Source organism: Vicugna pacos, chromosome 26 (genome assembly GCF_048564905.1).
Source record: "Vicugna pacos chromosome 26, VicPac4, whole genome shotgun sequence".
NCBI lineage: Eukaryota > Metazoa > Chordata > Mammalia > Artiodactyla > Camelidae > Vicugna > Vicugna pacos.
Window position 1 is genome coordinate 808652 of NC_133012.1, and position 21001 is coordinate 829652.

Below are 21001 nucleotides of genomic sequence, written 5' to 3' on the forward strand. Positions count from 1 at the left end.
ACCTCAATTCAAACTCGGGAGATGGTCCTCTAGGACATTAGTTGGCTATTTTCTCCGTCAGCTGGCTTTACAAATAAATTCATTATTCCTCGTCCCAACACCTCCTCTCTTGCTTTATTGGCTTCTCCCAGGGCAAGCAGAATGAGCTTGGACTTACTACGACATTTCTTCTCCATTACTAGAGTCTCCCTAGTTAAAATAATACAATAAACGTTTATGGACTTGAGCTGGCTTGTGGAGTCGTCCAAGGTCAGGTAACGCCGTCGCCTCGCCCCCGCTGCGGGGGACCGTCAGGACCAGTCCGCTGCGAAGAACCTGGAGGGCGGGCTAAGTCATTCCACCCTCTAACCATATTATCGTCTCCTCCCCAGACCCGGCAGGTGGTTCTCTCCAGTGACTCACCAGGCCAAGCTCGGCTGTGAGATCCGCCTGCTCAGCAGAGGGCGCGTCTCCTCCGCGTTCCTCCTTCCGACGAGCCCCTTCAGTTCTCCTGACGCGGCAAAAGAACGCCGCTCTGGTTAGGCCCTCTGCGGCTGCCGTAGCCCCAGGCTGTAAACAGGAAGTCGGGCTCTACTTGGGACGGGGGGGGATCCTTGCGTGAAAAAAAGCCAGGGATCCGGGAGAGTCAGGTCCGCTCCGCTGCTGCTTACATCTGAAGGAGTCAGCCCTCAGTTTTTTGCGTCCCTCGCCCGGCCCTGCTCCGGTCGACGTATTTTGCCCTGAACCAGCTCCCAGCTCTTACTACCGGAGCGTCAGGGGAGCCATGGCCGAATACTCCTACGTGAAGTCCACCAAACTCGTGCTCAAGGGAACCAAGGCCAAGAGGTAAGACGGCAAGTTTGTGCGGCGGACTCTTCCCGTCTCTTTCGACAGCGCTCCGCCCTCCCTCCACGCGGCCAGCCCCGTGGAAGACGTGGGGCGCTCGGGTTCAGGCTCCCAGCCCGGCCTCTTGCCGGAATGGACAGAAGCTGCGACTCGGTTCCCGGGGTCCGTGCAAGGACAGGCCGCAGAGCTGGGCGGACCAGCAGCCCAGGAGGCACAAGTCCTCCGCTTGGTGGATATGTGTTAGTCTGAATGCGTAGGTTACAACAATAACTTCCTTTATTAGGGATAATTATTTTCAACATTGTCTCCCTCCCCCTTAAGATTTTTAATCAATTTTTTAATGCAGATGTGGATTTTGAAAAGGATATAAGCTCGAGCCTGGACTCCACCAATTACTAATTTTATGATTTGTGGCAGGTTCGTTAATACCTTTCAGCTTCCATTTATTAATGTATTGGGAGGGGTTAGTGATACTTTAAAAGGCTTATGAGGATTAAATAAGATAACATCGACAGTAAATAAGTAGAGCCAAATGCAAGGAAGTGGCGTTTTATGATGATTAGATCTTTCAAGAAAAGGAATCTGCCCACTAATATCTCCACCTCTGTTTTAACTGATAAATTTGCTCGGGTTTGATTATTAATGCAAGTGTTGAGCAGTTCATCCTGGTCTCAATGATAGAGGTTTTGGAACTTTTAGGTGAGTTAGAAAGCCTCAAGGAGCAAGCTGAAGCCACTACCCTTGAGAACTCTGCCTAGGGGTCTGGCATCATGAAGAATTTATCCTGAATACATCTGAAACTGTTACTGTCTGAATTTATAGGATGGAGGGGAGAGTTAGCTTCTGAAAGCTTATGATGAAAATGCAAACAAGTGTGTCTTATAATCATTGTAACTGTCAACATAATTAACACGTACGTAGCACTTTCTATGTGCCAAGGACTGTTCTAACCACTTTGCATATTAACTTTTTAAAAAATCATTCTTGAGGTTTTTTATTATTATTGAGGTATAGCACATATACTATAAAATTCATCCCTTTAAGGTGGAATTCAGTCGTTTTTACTATATTCACAAAGTTCACCACTGTTGAGTTGCTGAACATTCTCATCATCTCAAAAGGAAACCCCGTAATCATTAGCAGTCACTTCCCATTTTGCCCTTCCTCTAGTTCCTGACTACCACTAACCCTCTGTTTTGTTTCAGTTTGCCTATTCTAAATATTTCATATAAACAGAATCTATAATATACGACGTTCTTAGGATAACATTCTCAGGGTTCATCGATGTTGTAGCATGTATCAGTCACTACTCATTCCTTTTATGGGTGAATAATATTCTGTTGTATAGATATAACATACGGTTTATCTGTTCATCAGTTGATAAGCATTTGGGTTGTTTGCATTTTTTGGCAGCAGAATAATTCTATCACTATTCTTATACAAGCTTCTGTGAGGACATATGTTTTCATTTCTTTGGGTATATACCTAAGAGGAGAGTTGTAAGGTGATATAGTAACTGTTTAACTTTTTGAGGAACCCAAAACTATTTTCCAAAGCAGCTACACCATTTTACATTCTCAGCAGCAGCATATCAAGTTACACATTAACTCTTAATCTTCACAATAACCTTAAGAGTTGGATTTAATTATTATCCTCATTGTATAGGTGGGGAAACTAACTAAAAGGGGGTGAAGTAAATTTTCCAAAAATCACAGAGCTAAGAAATGACAGAATCAGGATTTTAAAAGGCAGCCTGGCTCCAGGGTCTGTTCTCTTAACTGTAACACAGTACGTACAGGATCAGAAGTGACTTCTCAGTATTAGAAGTTAGAGTGTATATAACTTTAAATCAATTTGTATATCAATGTTCAGCTTCAAAGATTGTTCTCAGATTCCATCTTATGATATTTAACATGCAAATCAACATATCTAAACTCATCTATGAAAATTATCTCCTGTAGTAAGAAGAAAAAGAGCAAAGAGAAGAAGAGAAAAAGAGACGAAGATGAAGAAACTCAACTTGATATTGTTGGTGAGTCAGTTCCCCGTACTTTATTCGGAGAGCATTAGTTGAGATCCCTTTAAAAATATTTTCCTAGTTAGGGATAATCAGTGAAAAGAAAGTGGAAGGAATTTATAACTAACCGCTATTTGTCTTAAAGAGCCCAACTATTACTTACAGTTGTAGATTGCTTTTATGCTCTAGCACAATGGATGTCACTGATGTCTTTTTCATTATTAGAACAAAGCATAGGAGAGAGGACACACAGCTCTCTGATTTAAAAGGTACCATCATTAGACTTTGTAATAATCCAGCGATTCTGATACATCATTTTAAAGGGCTGATATAGATAAATATTATTTAACCAAATATAGGTTACAAATTTTTTTTTCATATTGCAATCCAGTTGTTCCAACATCGCTGTAGAATAGACTTTCTTACTTCATTAAAGTGCTTTGGTATCTTTGTCAAAAATCAATTGACTTTATATGTGTTGGTCTGTTTCTGGACTCTGTCCTATCGATTTCTCTATTCTTTTGATATATTCGTCTTGTTTACTGTCATTTCATAAAGTCTTGAAATCAAGTGGTGTGAGTCTTGCTTTGACCCTTCTAGATCCTTGCATTTCCATACAAATTTTACAATCAATATATTACCTTCCACAGTAAATCATCTTGGATTGTCTGGGTGAACTGTATTGAATGTAGGTCATTTGGGGAGAAACAACCTCTTAATAACATTGACTCTCAATAATTTGCAGTTTTCATTATACACATCTTTTTAAAATTATAAATTATTTTATAATTTTACATTACTTGTAAAGAGAATTTTTAAATCTTATTTTCCAATTGTTTGCTGTTAAAACATAGATGTATAATTGATTTTTGTATATGGACTCTGTAGTCTGAGATACAAGTAAATTCATTAGTTTTAGTATTTTTGTTTGTTTATATAAAAAACTAAGAAATCTGCAGTCATATTTACTGCAGATAGTTTTACTTCTTCCTTTCCAATCTTTGTTTCTTTATTTCTTTTTATTACCTTATTGCACTACCAGGACTTCTACCATGTTAATCAAAGTGTTAAGAGTGGACTTAATGGCCTTGTTCCCAGTCTTAAGCAGAAAGCTTTCAATAGTCCACCATATAGTATGATGTTAGTTGTAGGATTTTCACAGATACCCTTTATCAAAATGTAGAAGTTTCCTTTTAAACTTTTTTTTCAGGAATTTTTAATCATAAAGGTGTCTAATTCTAACTTTTTTTCCTACATCTGTAGAGATGATTATATGGCTTTCTTCTTTTAGTACACCAATGAATTACATTTGATTCATTTTCAACTTTTAAACCAATCTCACATTCCTAAGATAAACCCCACTTGGTTGCAATGTGTTATTCTTTGTATATTGCTGGATTTGATTCCTAACAGTTTTAAGAATTTCTGCATCTGTGTTGATGAGGACATTGAACTTGTGTATCCTTTTCTTGTAATGTCTTTATTTGGTTTTGGTATCAGGGTAATACTGGCCTCGTAAAATGAGCTGGGAAGTACTCTCTCCTCCCTTACTTTTGGAAATAGCTATTTAAGATTGGTATTATTTCTTCTTCAACATATTTCACCAGTGAAATAATCTGAGCCTAGGTTTTTGTGTTGGCTTGTTGTTTTTTGTGGGAATATTTTTAATTACAAATTAAATTTCTTTAAGATATATTTTCAGATTTTCTTTTGTGTCAGTTTTGGTAATTTATGTCTCTTTAGAAAATTTTCATTTCATCTAAGCTGTTGAATTTATTGGCATAATGTGCAGAATATCCTCTTATTCCCCTCATGATGTCTATAGAATCTGTATTGCAATCTTGTCATTCATGCCTCATATTGATAACTTGCGTTTTGGGGTTTTTTTCCTGCACCAATCAGTCTAGCTAAAGGTTTACCAGTTTGTTAATCTTTTTAAGACCCATCTATTGATATCATTTATGTTCTCTATTGGTTTTCATTTTCTATTTCATTTCTTTCCTGTTATTATCATTTCCTTCCTTTAACTTACTTTCAATTTACTTTGCTCTTATTTTATAGCTCCTTAAGGTGGACATTTAGATATCCTTCACACCACTTTACCTATATTCCAGATTTTGATGTCTTATTTTCATTTTCATTCGGTTCAAAGTAGTTTGTTTCCCTTGTGATTTCTTCCTCGGTCCATTGGTTTTATCTTTTTGGGGTTTTTCTTTTTTTGACCCATGGGTTATTCAAAAGGGTGCTATTTAATTTCCTTTGCTTGGAGATACTGTGGATATCTCACTGTTACTAATTCCTATGGTCAGAGAACATACGTTACTTTCTTGGTGAACTTCCATCTACACTTGAAAAGAACGTGTATTCTGCAGGCATTGATTTGCTGCTCTCGAAATGTCAGTTAAGTCATTTGGTGGACAGAGTAGACTTTCAAATCTTCTGTGTCTTTACTGACTTTACTAATACTACCATTTATTAGAGGATTGTGTTAAAGCATATCTAACTATTATTCTGGATTTGTTTACATCTTATTTTCTGTTTAAAGTATATTGAAGCTTTGTTATGAGGTACATGCACATTTAGGACTTTAATGTCTTCCTTTCAGTTTAATGAAATGTCCATTTTTATTTCTGACAGTAGTCATTATCTTGAAGTCTAGTTAAATCATTTGAAGAGCCTTTTGCTCCTATCAGACTTGTTTTTTGTTTGTTTTTTATCTTTAATGATTAGAGGTATTTGGTTTTGCCCTTAGATGTAGATTGTGGCCCTTATTCTAGGAAGGGGTCCTCAAGGGGCCTCAACCAAATGCCCAGGGTACTCTGCGCTCTCTCCACACCAGTGTCTCCCAGCTCTCATGATCTCTGGCGTCTTCAGTCTGCTCTCAGCAGCCACAGCCCCACTGCTTGGCCTTGTGAAGTCTTCCCAGCACACATACTGCCCAGCCCACAGCCAAGGCCCTGCAGAGAGTCCCCACGTATACTTCTGGGGCCCCAGCCCCTGTGCAGTTCCCTCCTGTCTAGAACCTTACTCAGCAGATTCTGATCACATCAGGACGCCAGATCTGAGGTCAGTGAGACTGCCTTGCTCTTCTTGGGCTTCACTTCCCTGCACGGTGGTTGAGACGCTGCCATTCGGCAGAAGGCTAACATGAATGTGATGTTCACCTCATGTGTTTCCCTTTTGTCAACAGCCATAATCCTGTTAACCTGTGTTCCAGTACCAGAGAGTGGTTTTCTCACATACTCTGCCCAGTTTCCTAGTTGTTCACAGTGGGAGGGCAAGTCCAATACTGATCACTCTGTCTTGGCTAGGAAAGGAAGTCACTCTGTCCTCTTCTCCTTGTCCTCCCACCTTCTCATACATTCACAGTTTCCCAAGGTTCCTACACAAATAACAATATATTTTGGGGGAGGGGGGAAATCTTTTTTAATTTTGTGAAGCTGTTCTGTTGATTCCATGCAAGGATCTGAAAGTAAGCTAAAATTTCTACTAATTTTTATTAGTTATGAAACAGAAGGAAGAAGAGAGAAAGAACTCTTTTAAAATATAATAATATATTATTATCAGACCCAACAAAAATTAGATACAGTTTAAGTTCATACTTAACAGTGAAAAGCTGAAAGCTTTTCCGCTAAGATGGGGAACAAGACAAGGATGCCTACACTTGCCACTTTTATTCAGCATAGTGTTAGAAGTCCTAGGCAGAGCAATGAGGCAAAGAAAAGAAATAAAAGACGTCCAAATGAGAAAAGAAGTAAAAATGTCACTATTTACAGGTGACATGATATTATATATAGAAAACCCTAAAGAGTCCACCAAAAAACTGTTAGAACTGATTGACGAGTTCAATAAAGTTGCAGAATACAAAATGAATATACAGAAATCTGTTGCATTGCTATACATTAATACTGAACCACCAGAAAGTGAAATTAAGAAAATAATCCCATTTACAACTGCATCAATAAGAATAAAATACCTAGGAATAAATTTAACCAAGGAGGTGAAAGACCTGTACACTGAAAACTGTAAGACATTAATGACAGAAATTGAAGAAGACACACAGAAAAGATACTCCATACTAGTGAATTGGAAGAATTAATATTATTAAAATGTCTGTACTACCCCAAAGCAATCTACACATTCAGTGCAACGCCTATCAAAATTCCAATGGCATTTTTCATAGAAGTAGAACAAACAATTGTAAAATTTGTATGGAACCACAAAATATCCCAAATAAAGCAATATACAGAAAGAAGAATAAGGCTGGAGGCATCACACTTCCTGATTTAAATTATATTATAAAGCTATAGTAATCAAAACAGTGGTGGTATTGGCATAAACACAGATACATAGATCAATGGAACACAATAGAGAGCCCAGAAATAAACCCATGCATATATAGTCAATTAATTTACAATAGAGGAGCTAGGAGTATACAGTAAAGAAGGGACATCCTCTTCAATAAATGATGTTGGGAAAACTGGACAGCCACATGCAAAAGAATGAAAGTGGACCGCTATCTTGTACCATACACAAAAATCAACTCAAAATGAATTAGACTTAAATGTAAGGTCTGAAACCTAGAAGGAAAATATAGGCAATATGCCCCTTGACATCAGTCTTGGCAATTGTAATTATAATCTGGAAGGATACATAAGAAACAGGTTATAGTCATTGCCTTTGGAAAGCAGTCATGGATGGCTGGAGGCTGAAATGAGAGACTGTTCTCTGTAAATCATTCTGTGCCTTCCCGTGTTCTGCTGTTTTATATTTTAAAAGACCCTAATCTTGACTATGGTGGTAGTCACCTACATCTACACACACACACATACAAACATACAAATGAGTGCATGTAAAACTGATGAAAGCTGAATAAGTTTCATGAATTGTATCAGTGTCAGTTTCCTGGTCTTGATACTGTACTACAGTTATGCAAGATGTTACCATTGGGAGAAAGTGAGTAAAGGGTATATGAGATCTCCCTGTATTATTACAAATGCAAACTAAACAAATTTTAAGTAAGTTACAACAACAGCAACAACTAAGGACCTTCTATCAAATCCAAAATATAAATTTAAATTACTGATTTTATTTTTTAGGAATCTGGTGGACAGTAACAAACTTTGGTGAAATTTCAGGAACCATAGCTATTGAAATGGATAAAGGAACCTACATACATGCACTTGACAATGGACTTTTTACACTGGGAGCGCCACATAAAAAAGGTTTGTGTCTGGTAGAAGCAATGGAATGGAAAAGGCCACTTAAAGTATATATCTTATGATATTCATTCACTTACGCCACATTCTGACTAATCTCAAATATATTCCAAAGGAAAGAATCCATTTATTTTGACTCTTCCACTTTTTTCCTTCCTCACTACTTACCAATGATTGCCAACTCCCTCTCCAGTGTAAGCATTTGAAAACATTCTGAATAGTTCCAGAAGAGTATCTATGGGAATCAAAAACAATACGAGTCATTGAAATAATAAGTGGAAAGAAAAAGGAAACCTGTTTGAGCAAAGGTTTGAATTCCTTTGTTCTTTAGACTTTTTGCCAAAACTAACCTGGAGCATAGTTAGTACTTTGAGGTTCTCTCATCACTTTTAGCCCAACAGAAGAAGCACTAATGAGATAAAAGTAATTGAAAGATTCAAAAGCAGAAGCTTCTGGTCTGAATGGCCATCCCTTGAATAAATTAAAGCATTTAGTTTTTTAAATATTAAGTGCTTATTTGTCTATGTGCTGACTGCATTTTAAAACACAGATAGTGTGTTGGAAGTGACCAAATAAATAAGAATCATGCTGACCTATCTTATTAAGTATGTGAAACTAGCACTTTAGTTATCTAGGAGATAAAGTAGCTCTTGATACTGTGAATACTGTATTACAAATATGTCATAATCTTATATTTGATTTTAAAAGAGAAAAAGCTACTTTTTTAAAGCTAAAGAATATCTTTATATGTGTATTTATAAGAAACATCAAATTTATTTTAAAATGATTTTTTCTCCTATAGTTGATGAGGGTCCTAGTCCTCCAGAGCAGTTTACAGCTGTCAAATTGTCTGACTCCAGGTAAGCTTGAATTGAACTATAATTAACACATTATAATGCATTACTTAAAATATTATATATCCATTAAAAGTAGTGTATTTGAAGAATAATGAATTTGGAAAATGTTTCCTATATAATATAAGGTATTATATAACACTATTTAAAGGAAATAGAATTTTAAATTGTATGTATAGAACTACAGTGTCCAATGTGGTAGCCACTAGCCACACATGGCTTTTGAACACATGAACTATGGTTAATCTGAATTTTTATACACACACATTTTTTTATGTTGCATATTTAATTTTCTTTCAGTTTTTAACATTTACCTGTTTTATTACTCTGAAGAATTGCTCTGAAATCTGGCTATGGAAAATATCTTGGTATAAATTCAGATGGACTTGTTGTTGGGCGTTCAGATGCAATTGGACCAAGAGAACAATGGGAACCAGTGTTTCAAGATGTAAGTACTATTTTGTCTTTAAAAGCTTCTTGTCAATATAAGAGAAAGTCTCTAACAGTCAATGAGAGCATATATTCTAAAAAAATGTAGAATGCAATAATATAAATCACTAAATTGGGAAAACTCCACATGAATTCATAACCTTAAAAAGATCTCAAAAAAATAGTACAGCACAGCAAAAAAAAAAAAAAAAAAAACAAAGTGAAAAAATAAGCTACAGAATGCGAAAAAGTATCTGCAAACCATATATCTGATAAGGAGTTAATATCCAAAATGTAGGAAGAACTCATACAACTCAGTAGCAAGAAAAGCCAAATAATCCAGTTTAAAAATGGGCAAACAACGTGTGTGATTTAGATTCCACCTATAAGTGAGATCAGTTTTTCTCTGTCTGACTTAATTTCACTTAGCATAATGTCCTCAGGGTCCATCCACGTTGCCACAAATGGCAGGATGTCCTCATTTTTTAATGGCTGAATAATATTCCCGTGTGTGTGTGTATGTATGTAGATACAACTTCTTTATCTTTTCATCTGTTGATCCACACTAAGGTTGCTTCTATATTTTGGCTACTGTAAATAATACTGCCATGGACAGGTATCTTTTTGAGTTAGTGTTTTTGTTTACTTTGGATATAATCCCAGAGATGGAATAGCTGAATCACTGCTAGTTCTATTTTTAATTTTTAGGATCCTCCATACTACTTTTCATAGTGGCCGTACAAGTTTGCAATGCCACTGAGAGTGTACAAAGATTCCCTTTTCTCCACATCCCTGCCAGGATTTGTTATCTCTTGTCTTTTTGATGATGGCATGAGGTGGTATCTCACTATGGTTCTGATTTTAATTACCTTAATGGCTAGTGATGTTGAACATCTTTTCATGTACTCATTGGCCATTTGTATGTCTTTTGGAAAAATGTCTATTCAGGCCTTTTTGCCTAATCCAATGAGAAAAACATTTCATACTGCAGCCCGGTACACACGTATGTATAACAGAAGCAAGAGTTGTGCTTAACAATACTTACTTATCTATGTGTTGAACACTCTGATATTTTATATTCTTTAACTTCTTTTGCTGTGTCTTTCCCCTTCCCCCCAGTACTGGTCAGGACCCACTAGACTGATTTCAGAAACCATTGCAACCAGGAGGGGTTACAGCCCCTTCTAGATGATTCTACAAATATAATGAGATACTTATAATAAAAATTATATCAACAGAAGAGGCCAGCATATCATAAGGCCAGTATAATGAGTCAGATACTTCGACTCACACAGAACTTTAGGGACATTCATTTCACTTATTTTTGGGAAAGACACTAAGTTTAAAAATGTTATATTTAAATGAAAAAGAAACTTAAAACTCCCTGATATAATAAGTAAAAACTGTTACAAAAAGGGTCCCAGCCAAAAGATCAGCAGCATAGATTTAAATCACCTTGGACTATGTAGCCACATACAGGTTTACCAGAAGTCATCCAGAAGACAGAAAACCCAGTCCTTGCCACCTTGAATAAGAAATTAAATCAATTCTATGTTATTAGCACTTTTGTAACTGGATATGATAGGTTACTAATACATTTTGTAATGATTAGATTTATAAATATAGTGTCTGATGTTTAAGTTATTCAGAGTTTTCCAAAAGAATCAACCATATACAAGTTATAATTAAATCTTATGTTTGTTAAGGAAATTTAATTAATCAAATTTATAATCTAGGTTTAGATACATAGGAAAACTAGTTTTCACAGTTTTGTTTATTAGAGTCAATACAATACATTGAGCATTAAACAACTAAGTTTGACTATTTCTTCCCAAAAGTCCCTCAGATATTGATTCTTAAAAGTTTTGAGCAGTAAATTAAAAGGCATCAAAGGCTAGCTTTTATATTATGTATTTTTATATTTTCCAATTATGGAGAAATTTTACTTAAAACACTACTATTTGAGCAAAATATTATATATTACAATTGTTTTGTCTTTATAGCTTTTTTTTTTAACTGAACTAAATCCATTACATCCTCAATAGATCTTTGAGGCCAAATGAAATAATTCTATTCCATCTAGTTAGAATTTAGTCCTATAACTAGAATATACTAAAAATATTTAATGTGGTTATCTTTGAGTAGTAAGATTATATGTGATTTTAGTTTTCTGTATTTTTTTTCCCCAAGTTGTCTTCAAATTCTTTTTCCTGATTACTTCTATAATCAGGGGGAAAAATAATTTAGTCTTGAGAATTTTTTGCAGATATTCTTATAACTCATTTTTTTGTTATTATTGTTTTATTTAGGGGAAAATGGCTCTACTGGCCTCAAATAGCTGCTTTATTAGATGCAATGAAGCAGGTGATATAGAAGCAAAAAGTAAAACAGCAGGAGAAGAAGAAATGATAAAGGTAATCATGACATTTTTCTATGGAATAATACATGGCACATATGATGTGACTACATCTCTTAAATGTTGCATCACTTATTATCACTTTAAAGGTTTAAATTCATAGCTTTTTATACTGTCTCCAAATAAACTTTAATTATAAATCCCGTAACTGACTGTTTGCACCATGTGGTAGAGAAATACATCTAAGAGCTACCTTGTTATTCTCTCCATTTATTAGTGTCTTTTTCTGAGTAGTTAGTTCCACATGCTTCTTAGGCCTATGTCTTCTTTCTTTCTTGCCTGCCTTTTAAGTTATAATTTTTTAAATAGATGATGTGTTCACATGGTTCAAAATTGTTTAAATACAAGCATGGAAAGCATGTCCCCCATCTTTCTGTAGCCTTCTTGAGTTCCTATATAAAAAATGAGTTTTTGTAATTTTCTACTCTCCTGAAGTTAGCCTGCTGTACATACTCTTTTAGACCTTGATATTTTTTCCTTTACATTGTATGCTAGAGATTTTTTGTTATCATTATTTAGAAAGTTTTCTCTCTTTTTAATAGCTATATAAGACTCCATTTTAGGTGTGCTCCATAATTTAATCAGTTCCTTATAAATCGAAATTTAGATGATTTCAGTCTCTTATCCTTATAAGCAGTGCTGCAGGACTTAACTTTGAATACACCTCATTTTGTAGGTGTGCAAGTATATGTGAGGATAAACTTCCAGAGGCAGGATTACAGGGTCAAGGGTACATGCATTTGTAATTGTTAGATACTGCCAAATTGTCCTCCCTAGGAGTTATACTAATTTAAACTCCCACTGGCATGTATGAGAAGGTTATGAGTTTAATACTTGAGCATCCATGTTGCTAGTCACTATATAAAATATATAAACGTCATAGCAGAACTTTCAGAGCCTTAGCCCTCAAATTCTGGATCTCTTAATGAATAAGTAAGTCTTCCTTACATGAACAGAAACACAAAGCACCTAAAACGTGTGTGTGTGTTTTAATTTTTTTTAAACATTTTTTATTGTGTTATAGTCATTTTACAATGTTGTGTCAAATTCCAGTGTAGAGCACAATTTTTCAATTATACATGAACATACCATATATTCATTGTCACATTTTTTTTTCTCTGTGAGCTACCACAAGATCTTGTATATCTTTCCCTGTGATATACAGTATAATCTTGTTTATCTGTTCTGCATATGTCTGTCAGTATCTACAATAAACTAGAAATTTCTTTCTCCCAGACTTAACTTCCCTAATCCTTTTCTTTATTTCATTGTAAGAGTTGTACAGGCATCTTCATATCAAGGTGAAAGTCCTATTAAATAAAACTGTAAAGTAGATAATCAGGTAGTTATAGTAACTGGACTTTGATGAAGGCCTTTAAGGCTTAATTTTTTAGCCTTACTAAAATCACCAGATCTTTAATGAAAAACATAACAGCAAGATGAGTCTAAAGAATAACTACCCTTGTTGATGCATTGTTTTCCTTTTTCTTGGCATTCCATCCCAGTACTGAGCATTCTGAACTTTGCCTAATTTGTGTCTGTTGGCAAGTCATTACAGCTAGTCTGATCCAAATTCACTGTGTGTAATACATCAGTGAGGGCCAGAGTGGAAGGCTCAAAGAAATGGGGGGGGGGGGGCTTAAGTTTTACAAATAAAGCATAAAAATTCCCATTACATTTTCTCTACTATCAGCATAATTTAAAAGCATCAAGTATCTGAATATGCTTTATGTTAAATTCCGTGTCATGTATTTGATTTTATTTTTAAAATGTTCTCAGTTTTCAAAATACTTTTTACTCTTACAGTATTCTTTTTACCTTGAAAAATATTGCTAATCTTTCTAAACAAGAATGCTAATACCAGTAACTTTATTCATCATTTGTAGTTGATTAATGGAGAAAGAAATGCCATTCTAGACAGCTTAGGAATTAGAAATTTCTGTATATTTTCATAGTTTTCTCAGAAATCATTTTCACTGCCAAAGTCTCAAATAATTTAAGTATAAAACCTAGATATTCTTTTGTTGTAATTTGAAGTGTCAGTCATAATATTTTTCAATTACATGAACAAAACTAAAGCAAGTAGCTGCAGGTACTCTGCTGAATGTAGCATATGCATTGTTGTCTTTAATCTTCATAATATTCTGGTGAGGTGGTTATTATTAACTTTACAGAACAGGAAACAGCCTTTTACCCTCCTTACATCTCACTGTTTGGATCAGTCACTTCATGAAAGTCACATAGCTCGATAAGGCAGAGACAGAGTGTGTACCCAGGCCCAACTGACTATAGAAATTACATTCCACATCACACCGCTTCTCAGGAAGCAGGTCATAAGAAAAATGCTGATGGATTTCTGACTCATCTATTTTTAATTTTATTTATTTAATTTTATCTTATCATGTTTAAATTATTTTTTATCTGGATTACATTATAAAAGCATGATTATTGAAGACAAACAGTGCAGATATGTGCTGTACTTTGCACATCTATAGGAAAAAAACACTATGCTAATTTATCATTAATTATAACCATTTTTATATGAAGTACCTGTCAGATTTCCCTGGGTCTGTTTTGTTAGTCAGGTACCTGGGAGCTCTGATAATCCTGAAGTCTTTCCACCTTGCCTTTTGCACTGCAGGCTCTGCTAGTCTGTGTCAACATCCACCTTTATGGCATGGCTTTATCTACCAGAATACATTCCCTCCTGCTAAAAGCAGTATTGTGTCACAGACCTAGTCAGGAATTTCCCCAGGTCTTTTAGGACCCCTCTAACCACACATATTACTGGCACATGCTTTATTGGTCACCACTTTCTAAGCAATCTAAGCAATCTTTCTTATGCTCTGAGCCACAGAGATCACTTTGGAGATGTGGGTCCTTTGGGTTGCAAACTGCCAGTTCCACAGCCCTGAATTCTATTCCTCTCCCCTTCTTGCCACACTCAGTTGGTCCGAGTTGCTGTGTCTGTGTCAGTTAATTTATGCCATATGATAGTAAATATCTTGTCAAAACTTTTGAGGATATAAGGAGGATTTAAAAGGGGTGGGTTCCAATTAGGTAAAAACATTGTATTATGTGAAAAGTTTTAATGTATTTGGTATATCCTATGCAAAGTAAAACAGCTATCATCTTAAACATTCAGTGTTATAAAATGAACACTAAATAGCAGGATAATTTGATCCTATTGTATTTCTTTTGAGGCCAAATAACGTTAAACTTTGCCTAATTTACTTAGTGGGATCTGACCTGTAAAACGCTTTTCAAATTTTTTCTTTAGTGTTTCTGATGTAAGGGCTCTTTAGAGAAATATGTAATAACAATTATTTAGATAAATTACAGTTATAAATAAAAACACTTATCTAGAACCTGTCTTTTTCTGAATCTAATTGTTCAGTTAATTGTTTCCTTCTTTCATGTAAGGAATCACCTAGAATGCTATTGTGTAGTAAGTAAAGTGGAGAAGGGGGACGATAAATGTATAACCTGTTGGGGTCTCATCTCCAAAATCCAGATTAGATCCTGTGCTGAAAGAGAGACTAAGAAAAAAGATGATATTCCAGAAGAAGACAAAGGAAATGTTAAGCAGTGTGAAATCAATTATGTGTATGTATTTTTTTTCTTTTTGAAACTATAGATTTGGCAGTGAGAAGTGCTTCTCAATGCAACTAAAATAAAATACCTGAAGGACAAAACGAGGCAGCATAATCTAGATTCTAGGACAGAGCACTAAGCAGAAGAAGCCTTCTCTTAAGGCTTCAGTTTTCCTAGTTATCCTGTTAGCTTTCAAAGCTCAAGTCCCCTGGGTTGGTCTGTTCTCCCTACTCAATGGAGTGGCTCTAATTATCAGTACATGATGCTAACCAAATGCTGTCCCACAGCTGGGATACAAGAGACTCCAGCCAACATTCCCAAATGTTGCGTCTGTAGGGCTTCCCAAACAACTGCCCTATTGATGGTGTGGTATGAAGGTCATTTTTGTAGTTGGAAAGCTATATGTTAAATATTTAAGAAATACAATTCGTTTTTCTTTTAAATAAATGAAAAACCTGTAAAATATCTGTAAGCCCATCAGTGAGTATGGTATAGCCAAATTTGAGATGCTTTTCAGGAAAGATATTTTCTTCCTAACAGAAAGAAATTCCAGAGCTTCCAAGACCACAAACTTAAAATAAGTAAAGAAGACAGTAAAATTCTTAAAAAGGCCCGGAAAGATGGATTTTTGCATGAAACACTTCTGGACAGGTAGGTATATTTTTATTCGTACTGTTTTCAGTAGCCAATAGAAGTGGTGTATATAAACCCATGTTCTTTTCTTAATTACTGTAATTTTAAATTTTTGAATGTTGTAGTATTACCGAAAAAGGACATTATAAGTCGGGGAAAAGATCACGAAGAAAGAGTACCTGAAAATAGCCGGATTCCAAGTTTTTATTTTTGTTGTGAGAAATTCAGATTCGACTGAAATAAAATTGAAGCACTTTTATTAAGCTGCATTCAGAAGTGTGCAGGATATTTGTCTTAGTACATTATTACTATTTACTTATTACTGTTCCTGTTTAGGTAAGTAATGTCCTAGATTTACAACAAAAATAGGGTTAGAGAGGTTTAGCTATGAGCTTACAAGTATAAATCAAGTAAGTGCCAGATCAAAAGAGAATTTGGTAATCTCCTGCCACTCATTCAAGTCATATGTTGCAAAATTAGCCTTAAGATGTGTCTTTACACTACTTAATAAAAGACAATGCTTTATCTTGTATTTGCTATCAGCCAGCTGATCAAGTGGGTTACCTAAAGTCAGAAATAACGCAGTAATTTTCTCCAGCTGAGAAAAATTAGCATGTGCCTATTTTTAAGAAATCAAGAATGAAATATAAAAAATAGTCAGGATGTAGACTCAAAAGAAGAATACAGTCTATGTCCTATGACTTTTATCACTTATGAAAATACAGCATTGCCACCTTATTAAATAAACGTTTAGGGCATGCTTAAATTCAGAGGCAATTAAAATTGCTTATGATGGATTAAAAAAGCTCTTAGGCAACATGTATTAAAGATTAGGAAAAGATTTTTGTAAGAGTAAAATCCATTTAGTATGAAACATAAAATTGAAGAGTAAAATTTTAATTAAAATATTTTACTATAAGCGGTGTGGTAACATAATAACCAAAATTGAAAACACAATTTCTAAGCATGAGTTTATGTTTAGCAGCAGTTGACTATATGACATATTTCATGTAGATTAACTTTTATTATTTGTTTTGTTTAAACAGGAGAGCCAAATTGAAAGCTGATAGATACTGCAAATGACCGCAACTTTTGTTTCTGTCTTCTGTTTTTTCTGAATAAAAAAAAAATCAGTGGAAATGTTTTTACAGAATTATTGTACTGTTATGGAATTACTGCTGAACCAGTAGCTAGATTTAATCAAGTTTAATTGAGTTCATCGGTAAACATGTATAATCAAAATTTGAGATGTTTTTCAAGAAAGGTTTTTTTTTTAACAGAAAGAAATTCCAGAGCTTCCAAGACCACAAACCTAACATATTCCACGGATGTACTTTTTAGCTAATTGCAGTATTTCACATGGAAATGAAGCACAACTTAAAGTGCCACAGAATTTTTTTCTGGACTTCCTGTCATAAAGCATGAGATGCTACTCGAAGAAACAGGTGATGCCACACCCTGTCTAGTTCTCAGCGTTTATGTTCCATCTGTCACCAACTCTAGAGTCACGTGGCCTGTCTACAGCAAGGTAGCTAAGCTACCAGCATTGACCTTAAAAAGGAGCTCCCGCTCTAGATCTGGCCCTAACTTGGCATTCCGTTTCCAATAGCTGGATGTTCTCCCATATTGTGTTCTCTTTCTTCTGATCCTTGGGTACTTAGTACCCTGATCCCCCAAAGTAGTGGTTCTCAACCAAAGGCTATTTTCTCTCCCAGGGGACATTTTGGAATGTCTGGAGACATTTTTGGTTGTGACAGCTGGGAGGAGGGGGTGCTCTGGTCTCTAGAGCGTTAGGGACTAGGGATGCTGCTAAACATCCGACAATGCACAGGACAGCAGCCTCCAACAACAAAGAATTATCCAGCCAAAATGCCAACAATGCCAAGGTTGTGAAACCTGCCCCAGGTCTTAGACTATTCCTTGCTTTCATCAGCTCCCCAACCCCTAAACATAAATAGTTCAAATTTACATACATAAGAATTGCCTAGGGTACCTATACATTTCTAAGACCCACCCTTAGAGATGCAAGCTTAGCAAATTTAGGATTGGTCCCCAAAACTGACATTTTAACAGGTACTCCCGGTAAATCGAGAGTAAGTGATCAGAACCACACTTTGGGAAACACTACCCTCACGAGATTGAAGCTTCCAACAGTAGCTTAGTACTGGAGATCACCTGCCAAAAGACTGATTTCCCCGGAACACACATTCCATCTGCCTGAATTTCTGAACATAGTACGTTCCAGATTTCTTGTCACTATACCCACCCTCTTGTTTACCCAATTCCTGTCCCCATTCCAGGGAGCAGGACTACTTACAGGTCCTGGCAACCAAGAAGATACAGATTAAAAATAGGCATTGCCTGCCCTCATGAAGTTGATACACTAGTGAAGGAGGACAACAAATGAATAAGATACAGGTAAGATGGGCAACAGACACATGAAAAGATGCTCACTAATCAGCAGGGAAATGCAATCAAAACCACAATGAGATACCACTTCACACCTGTCAGAATGGCTCTTATCATAAAACAAATAAAAATGATGAAGAGAAAAGGAAACCTTTATGTACTGTTGGTGGAAATGTAAATTGGTGCAATCACTGTGGAAAACAGTATGGAGATTTCTCAAAAAACTTTAAAGACTATGATATGACCCTGCAATTCCACTCCTGGGTATGTATCCAAAAAAAAACAAAAACACTAATTTGAAAGGATACATGCACCCCAATGTTTATAATAGCATTATTTACAATTGCCAAGACATGGAAACAACCTAAGGATCCATCAATAGATGAATGGATAAAGAAGATGTGATTATATGTGCAATGGAGTACTACTCAGCCATAAAAAATGAAATTTTGCCATTTGCAGCAATATAGATGGACTTGGAGGGCATTATGCTGCTCAATGAAATAAGTGAGAAAGATAAATGCTGTATGATATGTGGAATCTAAGAAATACTACAAAAAAAGAAGCAGATTCACAGATTTAGAGACCAAACTAGTTACCAATGGGAAGGGAAGGGAAGGGCAATATAGGGGTGGGGGAGTGGGAGGTACAAACTGTTAGAGTGTACGATTGACTCAAGGATGTATTGTACAGCACAGGAAGATAGCCAACATTTTGTAATAACTAAATGGAAAGTAACCTTTTAAAGATTAAAAAATTCAGGTAATATGTAAATCTTCCTTCCCTATTTCTAGCATTGCATTTTATTACAACCCCCATGAAAGCTCTGAAGTTAATCTGAGAGTGGCAGAGGTCAAGAATGAATGCATCTAAATACAGTCTTGTGTTCCACGTTTTTCCATCTTGTACATAAGCATATTGAGAATTTGTGTTTAAAGCACTATCAAAATCAAGATACATTCCGGCTGAGCATTTCCCTGATTTACTAGTCTAATAACCTTATCAAAAGGAAGGTTTTATACAATAAAAGCACACCAAAAAAGCTCCCCACACCCAGTTTTGTGTGCTCATATTTTTCAGATTAGATATTTAAAATTTTTCTGTCTCCTAGTTCACTAACTGTTTTATCATCTCCAAACTGTTAAACACATCTGGTTGTTTTTTAATCTCAGACAGTATTTTTCACTTCTAGAATCAATTTGATCCTGTTGTAATTGCTATTGTTATAATTTCTTTTTCTCTGCTGAAATATCCTGTCCATTCATTACAAGTGTACTGGGGAGCAGTTTATTTTTAGGCAGTTATAAATAGCTACCTTAAAAATCCTTGTCTACTAATTCCAACATCCGGGTCATCTTGGAATCAGTCTCCACTGATTGCCTTTTTTTTTTTTTTAGTATGTTTCTTGATATGTCTGATATAATTAGATTGTATCTGGACATTGTGAATAATGCATTGGAGACACTGTGGATGCTGTTTTGACTAACTGAAATTTAGAAAATTGAAGAATTACTATTTTTTCATTTAGTATGCAGTTAATTGGTTGATCACTAGCTCCAAATTCTCTCCCCACAGCAGGCAACAGCTGAAATCTCACATTCGGTTTTAGTTTTAGCTGGGCTGCTTGAATTCTGCCCCAAGAATGTGGAGCTTCCAGATCAGTGAGAGATTTGGGTAGTGTGGCTCTACCTTCTGTGGCTTTTTCCTTTTTCAGCATTTCCTCCCTACTTTCCAGATTCTTAGGTTACTCTGAATCCTGTCTCAGATTCCTAAACTAATAGGACTTAAGGTTTCTATAGGAGTTTTAATTACTCTTAGTGGCACTGCCTGGGGCCTGCCCTAAGTCAAAAAGATGTTAAAAATATGGTTCCTTTCTTACTAGAATTAACTCCATTCAAGTTGCTCCATATTTTTGGTCACTATCCATTACCTTTAGATAATTTTTAATATTTTGTCCAAAGTTTAAGTTGAATGTGTGTGAGAGGGTCAGTCTAGTACAAGCTACTCCACCATGACCTGCTCAAGCTCTTACCAGTTCCTTGTCTTCTCTTCCCCAGATTAAGGACCTGCCTGGACTTGCCTAGGTACAGGTAGAAAACTCTTAACATCCTATAGAAAGAAGTTAATAAAGAAATCATTAAAATAAAGGAATACATTCATACATCTTAAAATAGGCCTGAGTTCCTAAAATGGACTCAGAATACCAGGTGAACCACTACCCACCCGAATGCTATGGAGTTCCTGGGTCATCTCTAGTGTAGACACTAATGAGTCCACAGCCTCAATTCCCTATTGCAGGACTTAACATTTACTCGGTTATTCTAAACTCTTACGACACAGAAGAATATATTAAAATACGCTAGCTCAATATCATTTTATTCACTAAATTATTATGACATGATACCTTTCATAACAGGGATAAAAACATCAAAAATGAATCTTCAAGATACTGTTCTTTTATGGTGTTGTCATAATCAGTATTAGCCTAAGGGGCTTAATTCAGGTAATCTCCATGATAATTTTTTGCAGCTCACTCGCCTTGAAAGTCATTTCATTTAATAAAAAGATTAGAAACAAAATAAGAAAATAATTTCATACCTTTATT

General features: G+C 35.6%; 1 protein-coding gene and 1 long non-coding RNA gene across 5 annotated transcripts; both read left to right on the forward strand.

Annotated features, from left to right (window-relative positions):
• Positions 1-539: 539 nt before the first annotated feature.
• On the forward strand, positions 540-18648 carry LOC116277741 (protein FRG1). Of its 4 annotated transcripts, XR_012064334.1 has the most exons (10): positions 540-825; positions 2787-2857; positions 7942-8067; positions 8864-8921; positions 9249-9363; positions 11654-11758; positions 15275-15366; positions 15895-16005; positions 17268-17432; positions 18288-18648. XR_012064334.1 is itself a non-coding variant. In XM_072950130.1 (9 exons), exons 1-9 carry the CDS (start codon positions 764-766, stop codon positions 17326-17328), a joined length of 801 nt encoding a protein of 266 aa, XP_072806231.1. In that variant the 5' UTR covers positions 540-763; the 3' UTR covers positions 17329-18648. The 4 variants fall into 4 exon arrangements, 3 of the variants coding, with proteins under 3 accessions (XP_072806231.1, XP_072806232.1, XP_072806233.1); XM_072950130.1 differs by having other exon boundaries at positions 17268-18648; XM_072950131.1 differs by lacking the exons at positions 17268-17432; positions 18288-18648 and adding an exon at positions 16113-17127.
• On the forward strand, positions 845-2769 carry LOC140689412 (uncharacterized). Its single transcript, XR_012064336.1, has 3 exons — positions 845-1078; positions 1172-1242; positions 2698-2769. It is a non-coding gene; the product is annotated as an uncharacterized lncRNA (long non-coding RNA).
• Positions 18649-21001: the final 2353 nt, after the last annotated feature.

Bases quoted from the DNA above. Each gene is read 5' to 3' on its own strand.
- LOC116277741 (XM_072950130.1), top strand. From the start codon at position 764: ATGGCCGAATACTCCTACGTGAAGTCCACCAAACTCGTGCTCAAGGGA. The intron at 15,367-15,894 runs GTATGTATTTTT...TCTTCCTAACAG, and splicing joins CAGTGTGAAATCAATTATGT to AAAGAAATTCCAGAGCTTCC. The intron at 16,006-17,267 runs GTAGGTATATTT...TTTTTTTAACAG, and splicing joins CATGAAACACTTCTGGACAG to AAAGAAATTCCAGAGCTTCC.